Source organism: Taurulus bubalis, assembly GCF_910589615.1.
Source record: "Taurulus bubalis genome assembly, chromosome: 17".
NCBI classification, from domain to species: domain Eukaryota; kingdom Metazoa; phylum Chordata; class Actinopteri; order Perciformes; family Cottidae; genus Taurulus; species Taurulus bubalis.
In genome coordinates this window covers 1,148,882-1,166,324 of record NC_136605.1, presented here as the reverse complement: position 1 = coordinate 1,166,324, position 17,443 = coordinate 1,148,882, and the positions used below count along the sequence as shown (strand labels likewise).

General features: G+C 42.6%; 1 protein-coding gene across 1 annotated transcript; it reads left to right on the top strand.

The window, feature by feature from the left end:
• Positions 1-1,766: 1,766 nt before the first annotated feature.
• Positions 1,767-13,757, top strand: tspan4b (tetraspanin 4b). The gene is made up of 8 exons (XM_079233024.1): positions 1,767-2,058; positions 5,022-5,091; positions 5,985-6,176; positions 6,259-6,333; positions 9,541-9,636; positions 10,406-10,519; positions 12,086-12,169; positions 12,471-13,757. Exons 2-8 carry the CDS (start codon positions 5,023-5,025, stop codon positions 12,537-12,539), a joined length of 699 nt encoding a protein of 232 aa, XP_079089150.1. The 5' UTR covers positions 1,767-2,058; position 5,022; the 3' UTR covers positions 12,540-13,757.
• The last annotated feature ends 3,686 nt before the right edge of the window (positions 13,758-17,443 follow it).

Genomic DNA, 17,443 nt, shown 5'->3' with positions numbered 1-17,443 from the left:
GCACATTAGATTAAAATACCCCGCAAAACTCACGTGACTGAACAGTTGTTTCTGCTGGCGCTGTCTTCCCGGTTATTACGACGCTCGTCTTTTCAACTCCTGAAGAATATTATATTGCCTGATTGAAAGAAATTCCCGAGGACCTCTCTCCGTGTTTCTCTGGTTAAGGCGCTTGTTTTGTTTACGGTTTAAAACCGCTACTTCTGTTTACTAGCGGGTTACAACCATGTAGCCTAAAGCGATAACTTCTGACCAAACTAACTAACTAACTATCATTTCTTTTTTATGACATTTGAAAAAGTTTGCTTTAAATGTTTTGTTTAACATAAGCCCATGTAGCTTTGCTCAATAGTAGCCACTGTGGCCACAAATTAAAATGTATGTATAGTATATATCATATATCAGTAGCAGCTATTAAATCTGAAGCAGCAAACCACCCCAAGTATATTTACTTAACCCTCCCGTTGTCCTGGGGTCAAAATGAGTCATGTCTCCCCAACCATAACTCTAGTCCTTAGGGGTCAAAATTACCCACTGTGCATTTCCACATCCTCCTGCGGTCCTGGGGTCAAAATGACCCGCGTACAAGTGTATGTATGAGTGTGTGTGTATATGTATGTATTTGTATACATACAGCCCGTTGTCCCGGGGTCCAATTGACCCAGAGTGTATTTCCACATCCTCCCACTGGTCATCGTGGTCAAAATGACCCACTTACGAGTATGTATGTATACATGCAGCCCATTGTCCTGGGGTCAAAATGGCCCAGATTGTATGGCCCAGTACTAACTCCATTCTTTGTATTGAACTTAAAACATATTCATTATTTAAACTTATTTGTAATGTTTGTATGAACTCAGATGCAATGAATTTCTTTGAACCAATATGATTTCTTGACCAGAACATTACACACAGGGCTGTGCCGTGTACCGGTTCAATTTGAAACTGCTTTTTTCCAGCAATTTTCAATAATATATTCAGTTTTTTTCAGCTATTTTCAATAATATATTCCGCTATTTTCAGATCAGATTCAACTTTATTGTCATTGCACATAGTACAAGTACGATGACAACTAAATGGAGTTTGCATCTGTCCAGAGTGCAAAAGAGATCATATAATTCAGCTATATTCAGCTATCTTTTCAAATATTTAAGCTTCAAGCTTCAGCTTTTAGTATTCCAACGCATTTTCAGCAGGAAATGCAATTTCTAGTATTGCTATTACAATACATTGCTACATAATAGAGTAAATGAAGGGGCACATGAGTTGACTGGTGCTCCACCCATCAGTGTAGTTTGTGTGTCTGAATAACAGCACTGAGCCTCTCAAAGCAAACCATGGGTGTCTTTAACATTGTGTACACAACATTGTCATTGATGGGCTTAAGGTTTTGACCTCAATCTAAAAATGTAATGTATTTAAAAAAGGATAAGAAGATTCTGATGATGTATTTTGATTTCATTTGCATGGTCTGCTGATGTCTGCTGATGAAATCCACCATGCGGATTTGCTGACATCAGCAGATATAATAGATAATCATAATCAGGCCAGGAAAGACTGTGTCATGCTGTGAGTATGTCCACGTACAGCAATGTAGAGACTTCATGAGACTCAGGAAACAGGAGGAGTGGGGCAGGCTGTGAGCTGGAGGAGGGACCAGAGGAAGGGGAGGAGCTCAGAGGACGGGAACAACACACATCTGGAAAGAATTGAGGAGAGAGAGAGCGAGAGAGAGAGCGAGAGCGAGAGAGAGAGAGAGAGAGCGAGCAAGAGAGAGCGAGAGAGAGAGAGAGAGCGAGAGAGAGAGAGAGAGAGAAGCAGTTCTGTTAAGAAGAGGAAACAAAAAGTAGACTAAAACCTTCCAGGTGTAAAATCCCATAGATTCAATATGAAGTTGTGAATGGTGGAAGAGGACCAGTTGATTTGGGGAAAGACGAACGTCTATGTGAAGAACAATAGAGAGGAAGAGAGCAAAAGGAAAAGGAAAGATCAGAACCAGGGGTGAAGGAGTCAGAGACACGAAGAAGAGCGGGACAAAGAATAGAGACTCACCTTCAGGTAAAGTTTACTGCAGATACTACAGCTGTACACACACAGATACTACATCTGGACACACACAGATACTACAGCTGTACACACATAGATACTACAGCTGTACACACATAGATACTACAGCTGTACACACACAGATACTACAGCTGTACACACACAGATACTACAGCTGTACACACATAGATACTACATCTGGACACACATAGATACTACATCTGGACACACATAGATACTACAGCTGTACACACATAGATACTACATCTGGACACACATAGATACTACATCTGGACACACATAGATACTACAGCTGTACACACATAGATACTACATCTGGACACACGGAACTCCACTTTACTTCATGTTCAAACCTCAGTATGTTTAGATCAATATAGTATTTTGTCCTAGTAGTTATATGTTTAGTTTGCACAAGTTAAAATGGAACTGTTTTTACTGCAAAACATCTGTGGATCTCGTTAGACACACTGGGCTGCTGACCATAATGATGATTATATCAACGTTAGTTATCATCATCATAATCACAGTATTGCATTAAATATGTTGAAAGGATTGTCCTTCATACCACCTGTTTACTAGAAGATTATGAATCTTATTGGTTATGCTTTTTCTTTTTGAACGACATATGAGCACATCTCTTATATGGACTTGTATTCATATATATATATATATATATATATATATATATATATATATATATATATATATATATATATATATATATATACACTCACCTAAAGGATTATTAGGAACATCTGTTCAATTTCTCATTAATGCAATTATCTAATCAAAGGTGATTTAAGCAATATTGAGCGTGGCATGGTTGTTGGTGCCAGATGGGCCGGTCTGAGTATTTCACAATCTGCTCAGTTACTGGGATTTTCATGCACAACCATTTCTAGGGTTTACGAAGATTGGTGTGAAAAGGGAAAAACATCTAGTATGCAGCAGTCCTGTGGGCGAAAATGCCTTGTTGATGCTAGAGGTCAGAGGAGCATGGGCCAACTGATTCAAGCTGATAGAAGAGCAACTTTGACTGAAGTAACCACTCGTTACAACCGAGGTATGCAGCAAAGCATTTGTGAAGCCACAACACGCACAACCTTGAGGCGGATGGGCTACAACAGCAGAAGACCCCACCGGGTACCACTCATCTCCACTACCAATATGAAAAAGAGGCTGCAATTTGCAAGAGCTCACCAAAATTGGACAGTTGAAGACTGGAACAATGTTGCCTGGTCTGATGAGTCTCGATTTCTGTTGAGACATTCAGATGGTATAGTCAGAATTTGGCGTAAACAGAATGAGAACATGGATCCATCATGCCTTGTTACCACTGTGCAGGCTGGTGGTGGTGTAATGGTGTGGGGATGTTTTCTTGGCACACTTTAGGCCCCTTAGTGCCAATTGGGTATCGTTTAAATGCCATGGGCTACCTGAGCATTGTTTCTGACCATGTCCATCCCTTTATGGCCACCATGTACCCATCCTCTGATGGCTACTTCCAGCAGGATAATGCACCATGTCACAAAGCTCCAATCATTTCAAATTGGTTTCTTGAACATGACAATGAGTTCACTGTACTAAAATGGCCCCCACAGTCACCAGATCTCAACCCAATAAAGCATCTTTGGGACGTGGTGGAACGGGAGCTTCATGCCCTGGATGTGCATCCCACAAATCTCCATCAACTGCAAGATGCTATCCTATCAATATGGGCCAACATTTCTAAAGAATGCTTTCAGCACCTTGTTGAATCAATGCCACGTAGAATTAAGGCAGTTCTGAAGGCGAAAGAGGGTCAAACACAGTATTAGTATGGTGTTCCTAATAATCCTTTAGGTGAGTGTATATGTGTGTATATGTGTCTATATACACACGAGGACAGACCTACTGTTTACCTGACATAAACTATAAACGTAAACCATAGCAATGGCTGATGAAATACTGTGATGTGTGAGAGTTACTGGTGTGCAATCAATCCCTGGATTTCAAAGGTTGTCTAAGTGGCAGGAAGGATATGAAGGAAAAACTATGACGTTAGTTTTTACATCAGTGATACGATCACATAGCATAACCTACGTGTGTGTTTTATAGGTAGCTCAGAGATACAGTAGTTACTAGAAACTCAGTAAATCAGAACAGACCTTTTTTTATGTCGTCTAAAGTTAAACGGTAATGTATAGGCTGTCTTGGCTCCATGGTTGAGGGCCTATGGCAACCTTACGTTCCTTCCCGGCCTCTGATTGGCTCGACCTCGTTGCCTTAGTCACAGTCTCAGACTTTGAGTCTCATCGTGTCCTCTGACTGTTCACATAACATCAGCTCATAGAAACATGCACTGACATGAAACCGACAAAAAAAAACAGGCTTTCCTCCTCGATTTCTACAATCAATAAACATGCAGCACCGTGCAGTGCCATACGTGACCACAGCAGCTGCTCATCACTTTGCTCTGCCGGAGACGTGTGACTCACAGGTTGGCTGTGGCCTTGGGAAATGCCTTCAGCAGTATAATTAGGTCTACCGAGGAGAGGAGGGAGCTTCCTTCCTGTCAGCAGTTTGACTTCCTGTGCGGGGTCAGTATTCAGTGTAAGGACCACTTGGTCAGAGACCAGCCACTCTTCCACTGTGAACATGCTCACATGCACATCAAAGCCATATGTACTCACACACTGAAAGAGTTAGTCGCTGTAATGATTCCTTCTGTCATAGTGACCACTTCTTAGTATGATTCCAAAGGAGGAATGGGGCCTAACATCCTCCATCTTCATCCTGTGCAAAAAGAACAAGAAGCTGAAGCAGCAGCACAGACACACACAGCCACAAACAAGGCCATGCAGAGACTGTACATTCACTCCTCCGTCAGAGTGGAACACAGCAGGGTCTCAGTGAGCGGTGACATGCAGCGCTGTGTAAACCTCTTCTCCTCTGCCCCCCTCTCTCTGTTGCAGGATGTCAGAGTCTGTGAGGTGTTTGTGCTGTGTCAAATATTTGATGTTTGTCTTTAACCTCATCTTCTGGGTTAGTATTGCTCAGTCACAAGTTGCTGTCATATCATGTTGTTAATTTACACTTTCCATAAAGAGTTTACACATCGTCACCTTCCTAAAATAATGGCCCAAGTCATTTCTTCAGGTTTTTCAGAAAACACAAACAACTTAACCAAATGTAACACACTGCCTCTAGACTCTGCAGGTCAAATTATATTATGATTACTAATATTATGTTCCAGTGAGATTTTCATTGACAAAAAATGCTAACTAAATTGCTAGCTTAAATGATAGCTTCAAAATGCCATATTAAAAAGCTTGTAAAATGTCCTAAATCAGATTGTCTTTTGACTTAAGCAAAATAAAATGTCCTAAGTCACACTGTTGACATGTTATACTACAGGGTAGAATCACATGATCTGTTCAACTGAGGATGGAGGAGGTTTTACCAGAGGAGGCCAGCATCATGAGGAGATGATTTAGGCAAGGAAGTCGTTTTTGTCAAAAAATGGCTTAAGCCATTATTTTAGGAAGATGACGACATTTAACACCCTTGTAACACATACTTTTACTTTGTGTATGTATATATGTATGCATCTGTGGATGCATTCTCTTTTTTATTCTATTTTATCACATTTTATTATATATAAAAAAAGCCTCCTGTGGACAGGTAAAAATTAAATGGAAATTAGCATTTAGCTATAGACACTTAACACAGTGCATCTGTTTTTTGTGTGCATAGATGTATGCTATGAATTCTAATGCCACTGTGATGTCCACATCAAATAAATAAAGTCAAGTCACTTTAGATATGCTTATTGCATGCTTCTGAAATGATGTAATCCCTTTAGTTACTCACTTACACACCTTCCAGACCAAGCATGGAGAGTAATGCTGCATTCTGACATCACGTTTCCTGAACAGCTGGGAGGATGCGGCTTGTTTGGCATCGGCGTGTGGCTGTCCTTCACCCAGGCAGAGTTTTCCTCTCTGCCCCTGTCCTTTCCATCCCTCTCAGCTGCCAACCTGCTGCTGGTCGCCGGTGGCATCACCATGGTGACGGGCTTCCTGGGTTGTCTGGGGGCCCTGAAGGAGCAGCGCTGCCTGTTGGTCATGGTGAGAGGTCCACGCGGTGGAGGAGTTGCAGATATTGTTTGGTAATGATGTCCGTCTCCAAACGCTCTTCTCTCTTCTGCAGTTCTTTGTGATCCTTCTGCTCCTGGTCCTGACAGAGGCCACTCTAATATTGGTGATACACATCTTCCATGACAAGGTGAGCTCAGCTTAACCCAATGCAATGTACACAGAGAACACCAGTAGAAAGAGCATAACATAAGCAAAAATAAGAAAACGGCTTAAGTGAAACAGAGAGCTACAACCAACAATAACAATAAAATAAAAAGACAGACGATAATAAAATCAGGGGGCCCATAGTGACGGGGACTCGACTTTGGTGTGGAAGGCTACATTTGATCTCAGCAATTTGGTTGTTGAGTACAATGTGTGTGTACATTTGATGAAATAGGAACAACAGTGTTTTGTGAGCATGGCCCTTGAGGGATCCTGCATGCTTTTCACCAATACCTCTGGTTAGAACATGTGATATGAGCAGCCTCAGGTTTGGGGAGAATGTTTATAAAAAATTATCCCTTTGGAATCACTCATGTTCATAAAAGATTGCCACAAGCTTAATAGAATGTAGTAATGCAATATAATCATCAGAACTGCAGTTTAAAGTTGTATCTGGTGAGGATGGATGCAGCAAGCGTCTATCAAGCTTTACACTGTCCCTCACAACTTGAAACCTCAGCTTGATAAAAATCCACCTATTTTCAGGCCCTTTCCTCTAAATGTCATCCCAAACTAAAAAGGGTGTATCTCTGCAACCACTATGGCTATTTGAATCATTTTGGTTATAATAAAAGGTACACATGTGAGATTTAGTTCAGATGTGTAAATATCAGTAAATATGTTACTGGTTAAGAGTAAATGAAGATGACACACAGAAACAAATGAAAAGGTTTCTGGTCCGCCTAGAAAATAATCACTTTCAGGATGACAAATCACCAGAACTGCATTCTTTCACTTAAAAAACATTGCCCGTCTCCGCCCATCACCCTGATCCACACCTTCATCACCTCCAGAATTGATTACTGCAATAGCATTCTTTATGGCACAACATCCAAAATCCTCAATAAACTCCAGTACATTCAGAACTCTGCTGCTCGCCTGCTCACCCACACCCGCTCCCATGATCACATCACCCCTTTTCTCCAGAATCTCCACTGGCTCCCCGTCCCACAACGGATCCAATATAAAATCCTTCTTCTCACTCACAAAGCCCTCCACAATCAGGCCCCTTCCTACCTCACCGACCTGCTCCACCACCACACTCCATCCCGTCAGCTCCGCTCCTCTGATGCCAACCTCCTATCCATCCCCCATAGGACCAAGCACCGGACATGGGGTGACAGAGCCTTCTCTATTGCTGCCCCCTCCCTCTGGAACTCTCTCCCCAAACCCATCCGAGACTGCACTTTCCTCTCCACATTCAAAACACAAATCAAAACCCACCTCTTCAGAACTGCTTTTAATGTATGACTGTGTGCTCTTATTGTTTTTATTTATTTTGTATCTGTTTTATTATTATACTTGTTTTATTACATAATTTTTAGGACATTGTAATGTTGTGTAAAGTGACTTTGAGTACCAAGAAAAGCGCTATATAAATTAAATGCATTATTATTATTATGATTATTTCTTTAAAATGATGCAGCTGTAAGGTCCAACTCTAACCCAAATCATAGCACAATATGTGAACATTCTCTAACCCAAATCATAGCTCAATATGTGAACATTCTCTAACCCAAATCATAACTCAATATGTGAACATTCTCTAACCCAAATCATAACTCAATATGTGAACATTCTCTAACCCAAATCATAGCTCAATATGTGAACATTCTCTAACCCAAATCATAACTCAATATGTGAACATTCTCTAACCCAAATCATAACACAATATGTGAACATTCTTTAACCCAAATCATAACACAATATGTGAACATTCTCTATCCCAAATCATAGCACAATATGTGAACATTCTCTAACCCAAATCATAGCACAATATGTGAACATTCTCTAACCCAAATCATAGCTCAATATGTGAACATTCTCTAACCCAAATCATAACACAATATGTGAACATTCTCTAACCCAAATCATAGCTCAATATGTGAACATTCTCTCTGCAAAGGTTGGGGTCTGAGGTCTCTCTGGGGTCTGAGGTAATTTTCTCGATTTTAAATAATTTCTTAAATTCATTTTTAAAGGCACTTGCATATGAGATACATACCCATGTGTTCTATAAAAAATATGCTGAACAATCTCAGCTCTCTATACAATGAGGCACCATTGTCATAAGGCACAAGTGTAAAGAGATAATATGGTCCTAAAGCTGAAAGATTTATGCTCGATTTTGGAAATTCTTCATATCTCTTGTGAACAAACTGTTTTGGTGATGGAAATTGGTTTACCAAAGGTCTTAGGTTCACAAAAGCAGTGAAATATATGAATAAAATGGTAGATACATGTAAATCAATGTCTAATACCAAATTTTGTACTATCATTTTTTGAGTAGAAGTGTTGTCTGTCAACAGTTTTCAGAACAAGAACAAAATATGTACTTTATATAAAAACAAACTATTTACAATGATTACACAATGTGCATGTTTCAGTTTCGTTCTTTTCATGAACAGTTTTCAGAACAAGAACAACATATGTACTCTGTATGTGTGTATGTATGTATGTTTACTCCAGTGGCGGGCTGTGGATTTTCTACCTGCGCCTTCAATCAGCTGTTTAACAGCGCATTATTTTCTCAGGTGGGATATGGGTTCATCGACGTAATGATCTTTTTGTTCCCCTTGGATGCGATTCCCCTCCCTAAGTTGGCCATAGAGGGAATTGTTCCAAATTCAACAATATATTTATTACGTGGTATAACAATGAATAGTGCAAAGTCTTTGGCAATCAGACTTTATCCTGAACCAGGATGCACAAGGGGCAGTGACTCAGAGATCTGATCCGGCAGAATCCCCCCTGGAGTCCACACACTGGTGGTGGTGCAGAAGGGAGTTGCTGTCATCCAGTGATGAGTGAGGAGTATGACCTGCTGCCTGGAGGTGACTGGGAGGAGGAGGGTCGCATTCGTTTGAGCTGAAAATGACAACTGACAGCAGCAGAGCATAGAATGGAGCTCAAGCTAAGGTTAAGGTTGGCTTCCTCCAGTATGCTGATGTTTGTCTGCCCGTCTTCCCAGTTGGTCCAGAGGATCTTCTAGTCATTGCTGCTGATATTTTTCCCGGGCTGTGATGTGTCTGCTGTAGAAGCAGCAGTAGACTGGTGACCCGTTCACACTGCCTCACGTGGGTCAAGATCACGGATCTAATATCTGTTTCTTTCTGCCTCTTTTTGTAAGCTGGATTCCAACGCACAAGGTGAACTAAAGGAAGGTATGAAGATTTATGAATCAGAACCTGGACTCAAGAAATCCTGGGACAATGTCCAGAAAATGGTGAGACTCTTTACACACAATGCATGACTTGTGCTGCATGAGTGTACGGTCGGACAGGGTGTGTAAAACAGAACAAGTGATGTCACTGCAGGTTGTCACAGTTGCTCCACCCTTAAGGGATCAGTATGCTTCAAACAGAGTGCTACCTTCAGCTCTTGTTTACTGTAAGGTAGCTTCACACTCATGAGCTAGAAATATAACATACTGTATTTAAACAGTGTGCCAGGTACTGTATCCTCGTCACATTTCAACATCTGCAGGCTGTATTGATCATTCCGATGGCCTTTTCCCAGTACAATTTAGTTTTCCCTTTATCACAGCTCTAACCGGCCGTAGAACCTACCTGCTGGATTGTTGTGATACTATTGGGATGTGTACCCTCCATCTCTGAGCCCTCTCTTCAAACAGCACAGTCCGTAGTGTATGAGTCATCAGAATCAGAACCATTTAATGCCAAGTATGTTTACACATACAAGGAATTTGTCCTGGCGGGAGGTGCATAACATTTAACAATAAACATTTAACGATCAACATAAAACAGAGTGTAATAAAAGGGGAGCATGAATGTTTACAATTGGATCTACAGAATATAAAAATGAAAGTTAAAATGTAAATGAAGTGCACAGAATGAAGTGAGTATGTGAAAGTGACAAGTGTAAAGTAAAGTGGCAAGTATTTAAATATGAGGTGTGGAGGGATGTGCAGGGGAGTGAAGGGATGTAGGCGTCATGTAGTCGAGTGGTCTTAATCTTTCTGTCTGTTTTCCTAGTTCAAATGCTGTGGAGTAACGAACAAGACCGACTGGTATGATGTGCTGAATGGAACGCTGCCCTCATCCTGCTGCTCCGTTGGGACGGACCACTGTGTTGACGGGTGGAGTGAGGTTGGTCTGCAGCTATGAACAACATGTTTAGATGTGTGCAACAGGTTCTTGTCACCCCGTAAGTCTCCCCAGCACAAAGGTAGTCCACAGTCAAGGCAGCGCTCTCAGCACGTTTCTTTATTGGTTGTTCCTCAGGCAGAGCGCTCCTGCTGGGTCTGGATCCTCCGTCGGCCGATTGTTGTGTCTTGTGTCCTTGCTCTCCTCTCTCGCTCCTCCGTCCCTACTAGAGTTCATATAGAGAGACACAAACCCTTGCTCAAGTCCAGCTGAGGCCAGTTAAGCCTCTTTCGGCACCGTTCCCTGAACTACTCTGTGCCTTCTGCAGCTGAGCCCAACCACCACAGTCTGACTCTCTCAAATTAAATCTGTGTGTTCCAGATGTGTCTAAAGGGCCCGATGAATTACAATCACAATTACAAACTTACCTCGCATGCCCTGTACCCTTAGCCTCTGAGGGATCGAGTCATATGTACACCAGCAGGTCGGATTGGCTCCTAATAAACACACCTGGAAGTTACCAGATGGCAGGATCTTATTTGTATCTAAATGTGACGAGAGAGTTGTTGTATAAGTTCAAGTCCATTTCAAAAATATACTAAACAGCATGCAGGAAAGTGGCCAGTGGATAGTGAAAACCATGTGCTTTATATATTCAGATATCCAGAAACACCGTGAGAGTACCACGATGGGACTAGAAAGGATCATGTTGGAACATGGTGTAGAAAAGCCTGCACTGTACTGTACACACAACGCTTTTACACAACATAGAATGGACTCATTCCTCACATCTTCATGTGTGACATAATCAGATACACTCACCCATCGGCAATTCATCCAGATTTAGTTTGAGAGAATTAGTCAGTTTAAAATTTTTTGTATGAGATTTAATATTTTACTGAGATTATCCTAGAGTAAAGAAAATAGGTTGAACTTCTCAGAAACTGTTAAGGTTAGCTGGCAGCAATGTGTTTTATTTATTGCTTTATACATTGCCACCATAGTTTGAAGCTTTATTTTGTCTTTTTTCATGGATTTGAGCGTCGTTTGCTCTCGTCGACAAATTGGTGGAATCTTGGAACACAATCCCGTCTCGACAATGAACTCCAATAGGACGAGAAACACAGCAGTCAGACGGCCAGACGGGGGAACCAGCCAGCACTGTATCCAGATGCTCTATCGCTCTATTGAGTCAAGCTGAAATGTTTCTAATACTGAACAGGACAAGTATGTGCACTAAACTACAATGGCACAGTAGATTAAAGTGCGTCGACTACACACTATGACAATGTTTACAACAGACAGCTTGAGGAATCTTTTGACTCTTCATTGTTTATTTGGCTGATTTGAGTGTTCTTGGTTTCCAGATCTCCGCATTTAACTTGAGTACAAAGCCAGTACTGCGAACAAGAATGATGGCTGGATGAAAGATAACTCCAATTGCCACCATCTTTAAAATAATTTCTTAGACTTCCGAGTCTTTTCATTTGTCCGTCTGCAAGCAATACCTTGCAAATTGTTCTGCATTATCATTCTTCATGTCCTCACATGTCTGTTTGCTCCCTGCAGCCGTGCTACCAGAAGGCCAGGCAGTGGCTGCTGGATAACATCTCCTCGGTCCTGGTGTTTGGCCTGTGTATTGGTGTTGTGCAGGTATTTTTCTCCAATATTCATTTCTCATTCATATTATGCTGTTGGTTTGAACCCTCTCAGACCTCAGTGATTGTTGACATGATGTTAGCAAGATGTATACACTTAATCTCTTAAAAGTTGACATTGCAGATGAATTGGACTTGATATCAAGTTGTGTCTGTTTGCTATTCATCCATCCCTCCATCCATCCCTCCATCCGTCCCCCATAGATCTTGCATGGGTCAGGCTCTAGAAATGGCTGCTTTAAACAGAACCCCATTGAAATGACTTGCCATTGATTTGAGCTCTTCTCTCTTGTCAGATCCTGGCCCTGGTGTTCTCCTTGCTGATGTACTGTCAGATTATATGTGCTGAGAAGGCCTTGGACTGACTGCAGACCAGCTGTTCACGGCTCCTGATAGGAAGGCTCCTCACAAACTCCTCTGGGATCTCAAGACATCCTCAAAACCTGATCCGAACCTTTAAACCCCCATCCAGACTGTTGCTCCACTGCTTACTGGTTTCAGACAAAACACGGATGCCTTTCAAATGCTCTGAGGCATTGGCTTAAAAGTTAAGATTCCCCAAAAAGCTATAGTAACTCTACCCAACCAAATCTGCGGCCACTCGAAACTGGCAGTCTGGACAAAGCCAGTATTAACAGACTGAGGAGGTTTGGTTGTACCAGTCATGGCATAGTATCATAGCTTAGTGTCGCATTAGGTCAGCTCAGGAAGGTTTCATTGTCCTACGAGAATTCATCAGCCTGACAGTGAAATAACCATAATGCATTGCTCCTGGAGAGTAACCTGAGAGGAACCTCTGCTTCTCCTTATCTTACAGTATTTTGTCACATATAGGGAATAATAGAGTGCCATTTATTATTATTCTGCTTATCATATTTCTGTTTAATGAGACAAGACATGCATTCTCTTATTCAGTAGGGCTGTTCCTCACCATTCTTAATTTCATTTTCTGGATTTTATTATTTGTCCTTGATGTCAAAAAGAGAGGACAAGAAGGAGAAGAAAACAGAAAGAAAACCTTTTACTTAGCACTTAGTTCACTTTGTTAATATGTTCAAGCCTTGTATATATTTCTAAACTATATGAGCATTTGAGTGACTTCAATCTCTTTTATCTGATCATGACAGCAATATCTTGAAGATATTCATTCTTTATTGTGCTTATTTACCACACACATCCAAGCTTGTCTTTTTTATTGAAGCATACTGTAACATTTTGTGTTTTAGCAAAAAAGAGATAATTTGCCGTTCGTAACGTTTTTGGTAGTAATCCATACAGATTCGCATTGCGGTTAATTTTTTTGCCAAGGATTAGGGTTCTTGGGTTGGAGCAGCCCTTCATCATTTGAGAAAGCCACGGGACTGCCTAATGCTCGGTCCATCTCTCCGCAAGTCCCGAGGTCCCCCCAGGTCCCCCAGGGACCCCCGGGACCACCATGGACCCCCAGGGACCCCTCAGCGTCCCTGCAGTTGTCCCTTTGTCAGAGAGTGGGTAGAGCCAGAGTAGAGCAGATTTCCCTTAAAAGAAAGAGTGATATTATAGTTATTACTGTACAAAGAAAGTGATGGTTCAGTAATAAATCTATGAAATAATTGTTGTTGTGAGTTGAAGTGTCTTTAATTAGCGTGCTTGGAGCGACCCCTGCTGGTGGGATGACATATTGCTCCAAGTGGCAGGCCAAAAAGCCTGCATATTGCAGTGAGTACGCAACTATGAAAAAGGAGTGATATGCTATAATTGATGAGTCTAAAGTAAGTATATATGTGTATGTTTTATAATTATAATTCCCCTATAGTCCGAGCCTCTGGACATTTCATTTAGCTCACACTTTTATCCAAAGAGACTTACAATAAGTGCATTCAACCATGAGTACACACTCAGAACAACAAGAATCAAGAAAGTACAATTTCTTCAATAAAGCTAAACTAACATCTAAGTGCTACTACGGCGCTACCTTCCTTATTCAAGGTGTAGTTGAAAAAGATGTGCTTTTAGTTTGCGACGGAAGATGTAGAGACTCATCACAGCATTCATGGTGCGATGCACCGCCGCTTGGATGGCAGGTCACATGCTCGGTCTCCGCTGGGTCCCTCCGGCTGTGAAGCCGGACCTGCGGCGCCACCGAACCGGTCATCCAAAGGAAGAAGCGCTCCATCCTGTCCGGTCACGTGCGTCGCACTCGTCTGGCCTGCTTCCGGTCTTCGTTGCAGAATGTCGCGGCTCCTCACCTTCATCAAAGGAGACTTCTCCTCCACCGTGCATCGCGCCATCTTTGCGGCGGCCCGGTTTTTAGATGTTCCACATCAGGCTCATGTGAGCCTCGTGCTCAATCAGGGTTAGGTTTATGAAGTTTTGGAACCTCTACTGGATGTGGTCAGAAATCTTCTGAACACATTCATATCAGTTAGTATTTTGAAAACCGGATGTTGGGTCCCGTGACTCCTTCCGCCCGTTTGAATATTTTTCATGGAAGATTCTGCACTTGATGTGACCACAGAGATCCGAGTGTCTGCTGATGATCGCAGTGGTTTACTGCACTAGATGGAGTTCATCACACACTTTGGGCTGCATTCACAAACAACCCGACTCAGAGAAGACCGGAGCCGGCGCGAAGGAGGTAGTTACCGACGGCCTAATGGCGGCGGGCAACCGTCTGAGGACCGAGCCCCGGTGCACGCAGTCTGAAGACCGTCCTAACAACGGCGGGCAAACGGTCTTCACCTCCCGGTGCGGCCGACTCTCGGGCGCCCGGGCCGGCCGGCTGTCACTGGCCTCACCCCGCCCCTCTTTTGACAGTCGGTCAGAGTGGAGTGAGGAGCAGTGGTGATGGCCTTTGTGGAGATGTAGAGCTGGACATCACCGGCGTAACAGTGGAAGAGAGGACCATGTTGACGGATAGTGTGACCAAGAGGGAGCAGGTAGAGGATGAACAGAAGAGGACCGAGCACCGACCCCTGGGGGACGCCTTGAGAAGAGGAGCGGTGGAGGAGGTGCAGCTGTTGATGACTTGTTGTCTGTTTGTTAGATATGTGAGCCAGGAGAGAGCAGTTCCAGTGATGTTGAGGGATGATTCGAGGCGGGAGAGAAGGATGCTGTGGTTGATGTCGAAGGCTGCAGTGAGATCGAGGAGAATGAGAATGTTGAGGTGACCAGAGTCTGAGGAGAGGAGGAGGTCATTGGTGACTTTCAGAAGGGCTGTTTCAGTGCTGTGAGCGGAAACCGGTTTGAAAAGGCTGGACGGATCGTTGGAAATGAGGTGGGATTTGATTTGTGCAGATTTGAGATGGGCCGGGAATTGCTCATGGAGTCAGGGTCAAGTCCAGGTTTCTTGAGGATGGGGGTGACAGCAGACAGTTTAAGTGTGTCGGGGACTGAGCCGGAGTTGAGGGAGGAGTTAAGTATTGCTGTGAGTGGTGCGATGGCTGGGAGACAGTCCTTTACGAGAGTAGATGGGATGGGATACAGATGGAGCTTCTCATTCCTGTAGTGAAGGCTGAGAGCTCCAGTGGGGATACAGGGGAGAACTTAGAAAGGGGCTGAGGGGCGAATATGGGGGGGGAGCAGGTGGAAAGATGGGAAGGGCGGGGGAGGGATTCAGGTTGCTATAAATTATGTCGCCTCCTCCATCTCAGCCGCCTCCTCACTTCCAACATCTTTCTTCATCTGAGAAAGAAAACAAATAAAGTATAATTATTATTTTGACAAGCAGTATGATGCTGTTCGCCAGCCAGCCACACTCACCATTTCTAAGGCCCGCTTACAATTGCGCAGCGTCTTCGCATATTGCTGAGTTTTTTTTAAGGAATTCCTGGCAGCCTCTGTTCTTGTCTGCAACGACGGTTCTGGCACACATTGCCATCATCCTTATCCACCCGTCCTCCCTCTGCGGGGCCTGTTAGTCCTCATCAATAAGTTCCATGTCGAGGAACGATATCATTTGTACTCTTGGCTCTGAGGCCCTCAGCAGAGCTAACTTCACTAATATCACATTTCTTTTGATAATTTTGGATTCGGTCTCTAATTGGCCAGTGGTGAGTTCTGGATGGCCTACTACAGGTGTTCATCCAGCCTTCCATTCTTGTAGCCGCAATTGCATAAGGTGCATTTTTCACATCTTAAATTTACAAGGCCTGAGGACATCTTTAAGAGTAGCCCCCCTCTCCTCTTTATTATTTACACGGTGGAACTTTATCAGGTGTGATGCCACAGAAAATAAAACCTTGTTGAATGTCATTCAAAGGCTTGATCTCCTGATCAGATAGATTACAGTACAAATAATGTGGGACTGTAGTCACCTGTGACCCTGTATCCAATAAACAACTGAATAATGTTCCCTTCATATTCACTTGTGCTGTGCTTTCAGTGCCAATCAATCCTCTTGGTAACTTGCAAAGATATGAAGTGGACCATTTTCTGGATCTGGACACGCCCCCTCACTGCTAATCTGTTATTTGATTGGACGCTGCAGTTTCATACCAGAGACGATCACAGATTGAACTCAAGTTATATATTATATCTTTTCTTGTTCATTGTAGGTCTGAACAACAAAAGGACCACAAACAACTTTCTTCAAAGATTCGATCCGTTTCCCTCAACCTTTATGTAATTAAAATCAAAGAAACTATATTTATATTGTGGGTTATTTTATAATGTCACAATCAGAATTTCAAAACATACCAAAGTAAATAATAAATAAGACTCATTTCGCCGGAACAAATGGATCCTGTGAGTATAATCAGGGACACAGAACACAGTATATTAATACTCAATGCAGTTTATTAAACGGTAACAGACGACATCTCCACTCTGACACTCATGATAACTACTGTGTCTTTATTGATATAAGTAGTAGTTTAACACCATTAAATCAACTGAAAACATCCGATAATTTATCAATATTTTTATTGGAATGTTCGCTAAAAACTCTCCAGACAAAACTCCGTCAGCTGTTAAAGCGACTGACAGCTGATCAGATGTGATCAGCTGTCAGTCGGCAGCAGTCATCAGAAACAGACGTTGCTTCACGTGACGCTTCAGAGGAAAAGACGTCTCATGTCTGTTAAAACGTGTTTCCTCACGTCTTCTCTCCCCGCTTGCATCCCTGGTGGGAGGGATTAAGACCCAAGGAAAGGACGCAAGTGAGGGAAACAGGGATGCAATTTAGAGACTTGGGATGTACCCTGTCTTTTAAAAACGTTATCGACAAAACCCTGCTCACAGTGTGCAAATTAATGTCAATCACCACGGACGATGTGCCCGCAATGGTCTG

Excerpts from the sequence above, each read along its gene's own strand:
- tspan4b (XM_079233024.1), top strand. The coding sequence starts at position 5,023 with ATGTCAGAGTCTGTGAGGTGTTTGTGCTGTGTCAAATATTTGATGTTT. Across the intron at positions 9,637-10,405 it reads GGGACAATGTCCAGAAAATG|TTCAAATGCTGTGGAGTAAC; the intron begins GTGAGACTCTTT and ends CTGTTTTCCTAG. Across the intron at positions 10,520-12,085 it reads GTGTTGACGGGTGGAGTGAG|CCGTGCTACCAGAAGGCCAG; the intron begins GTTGGTCTGCAG and ends TGCTCCCTGCAG.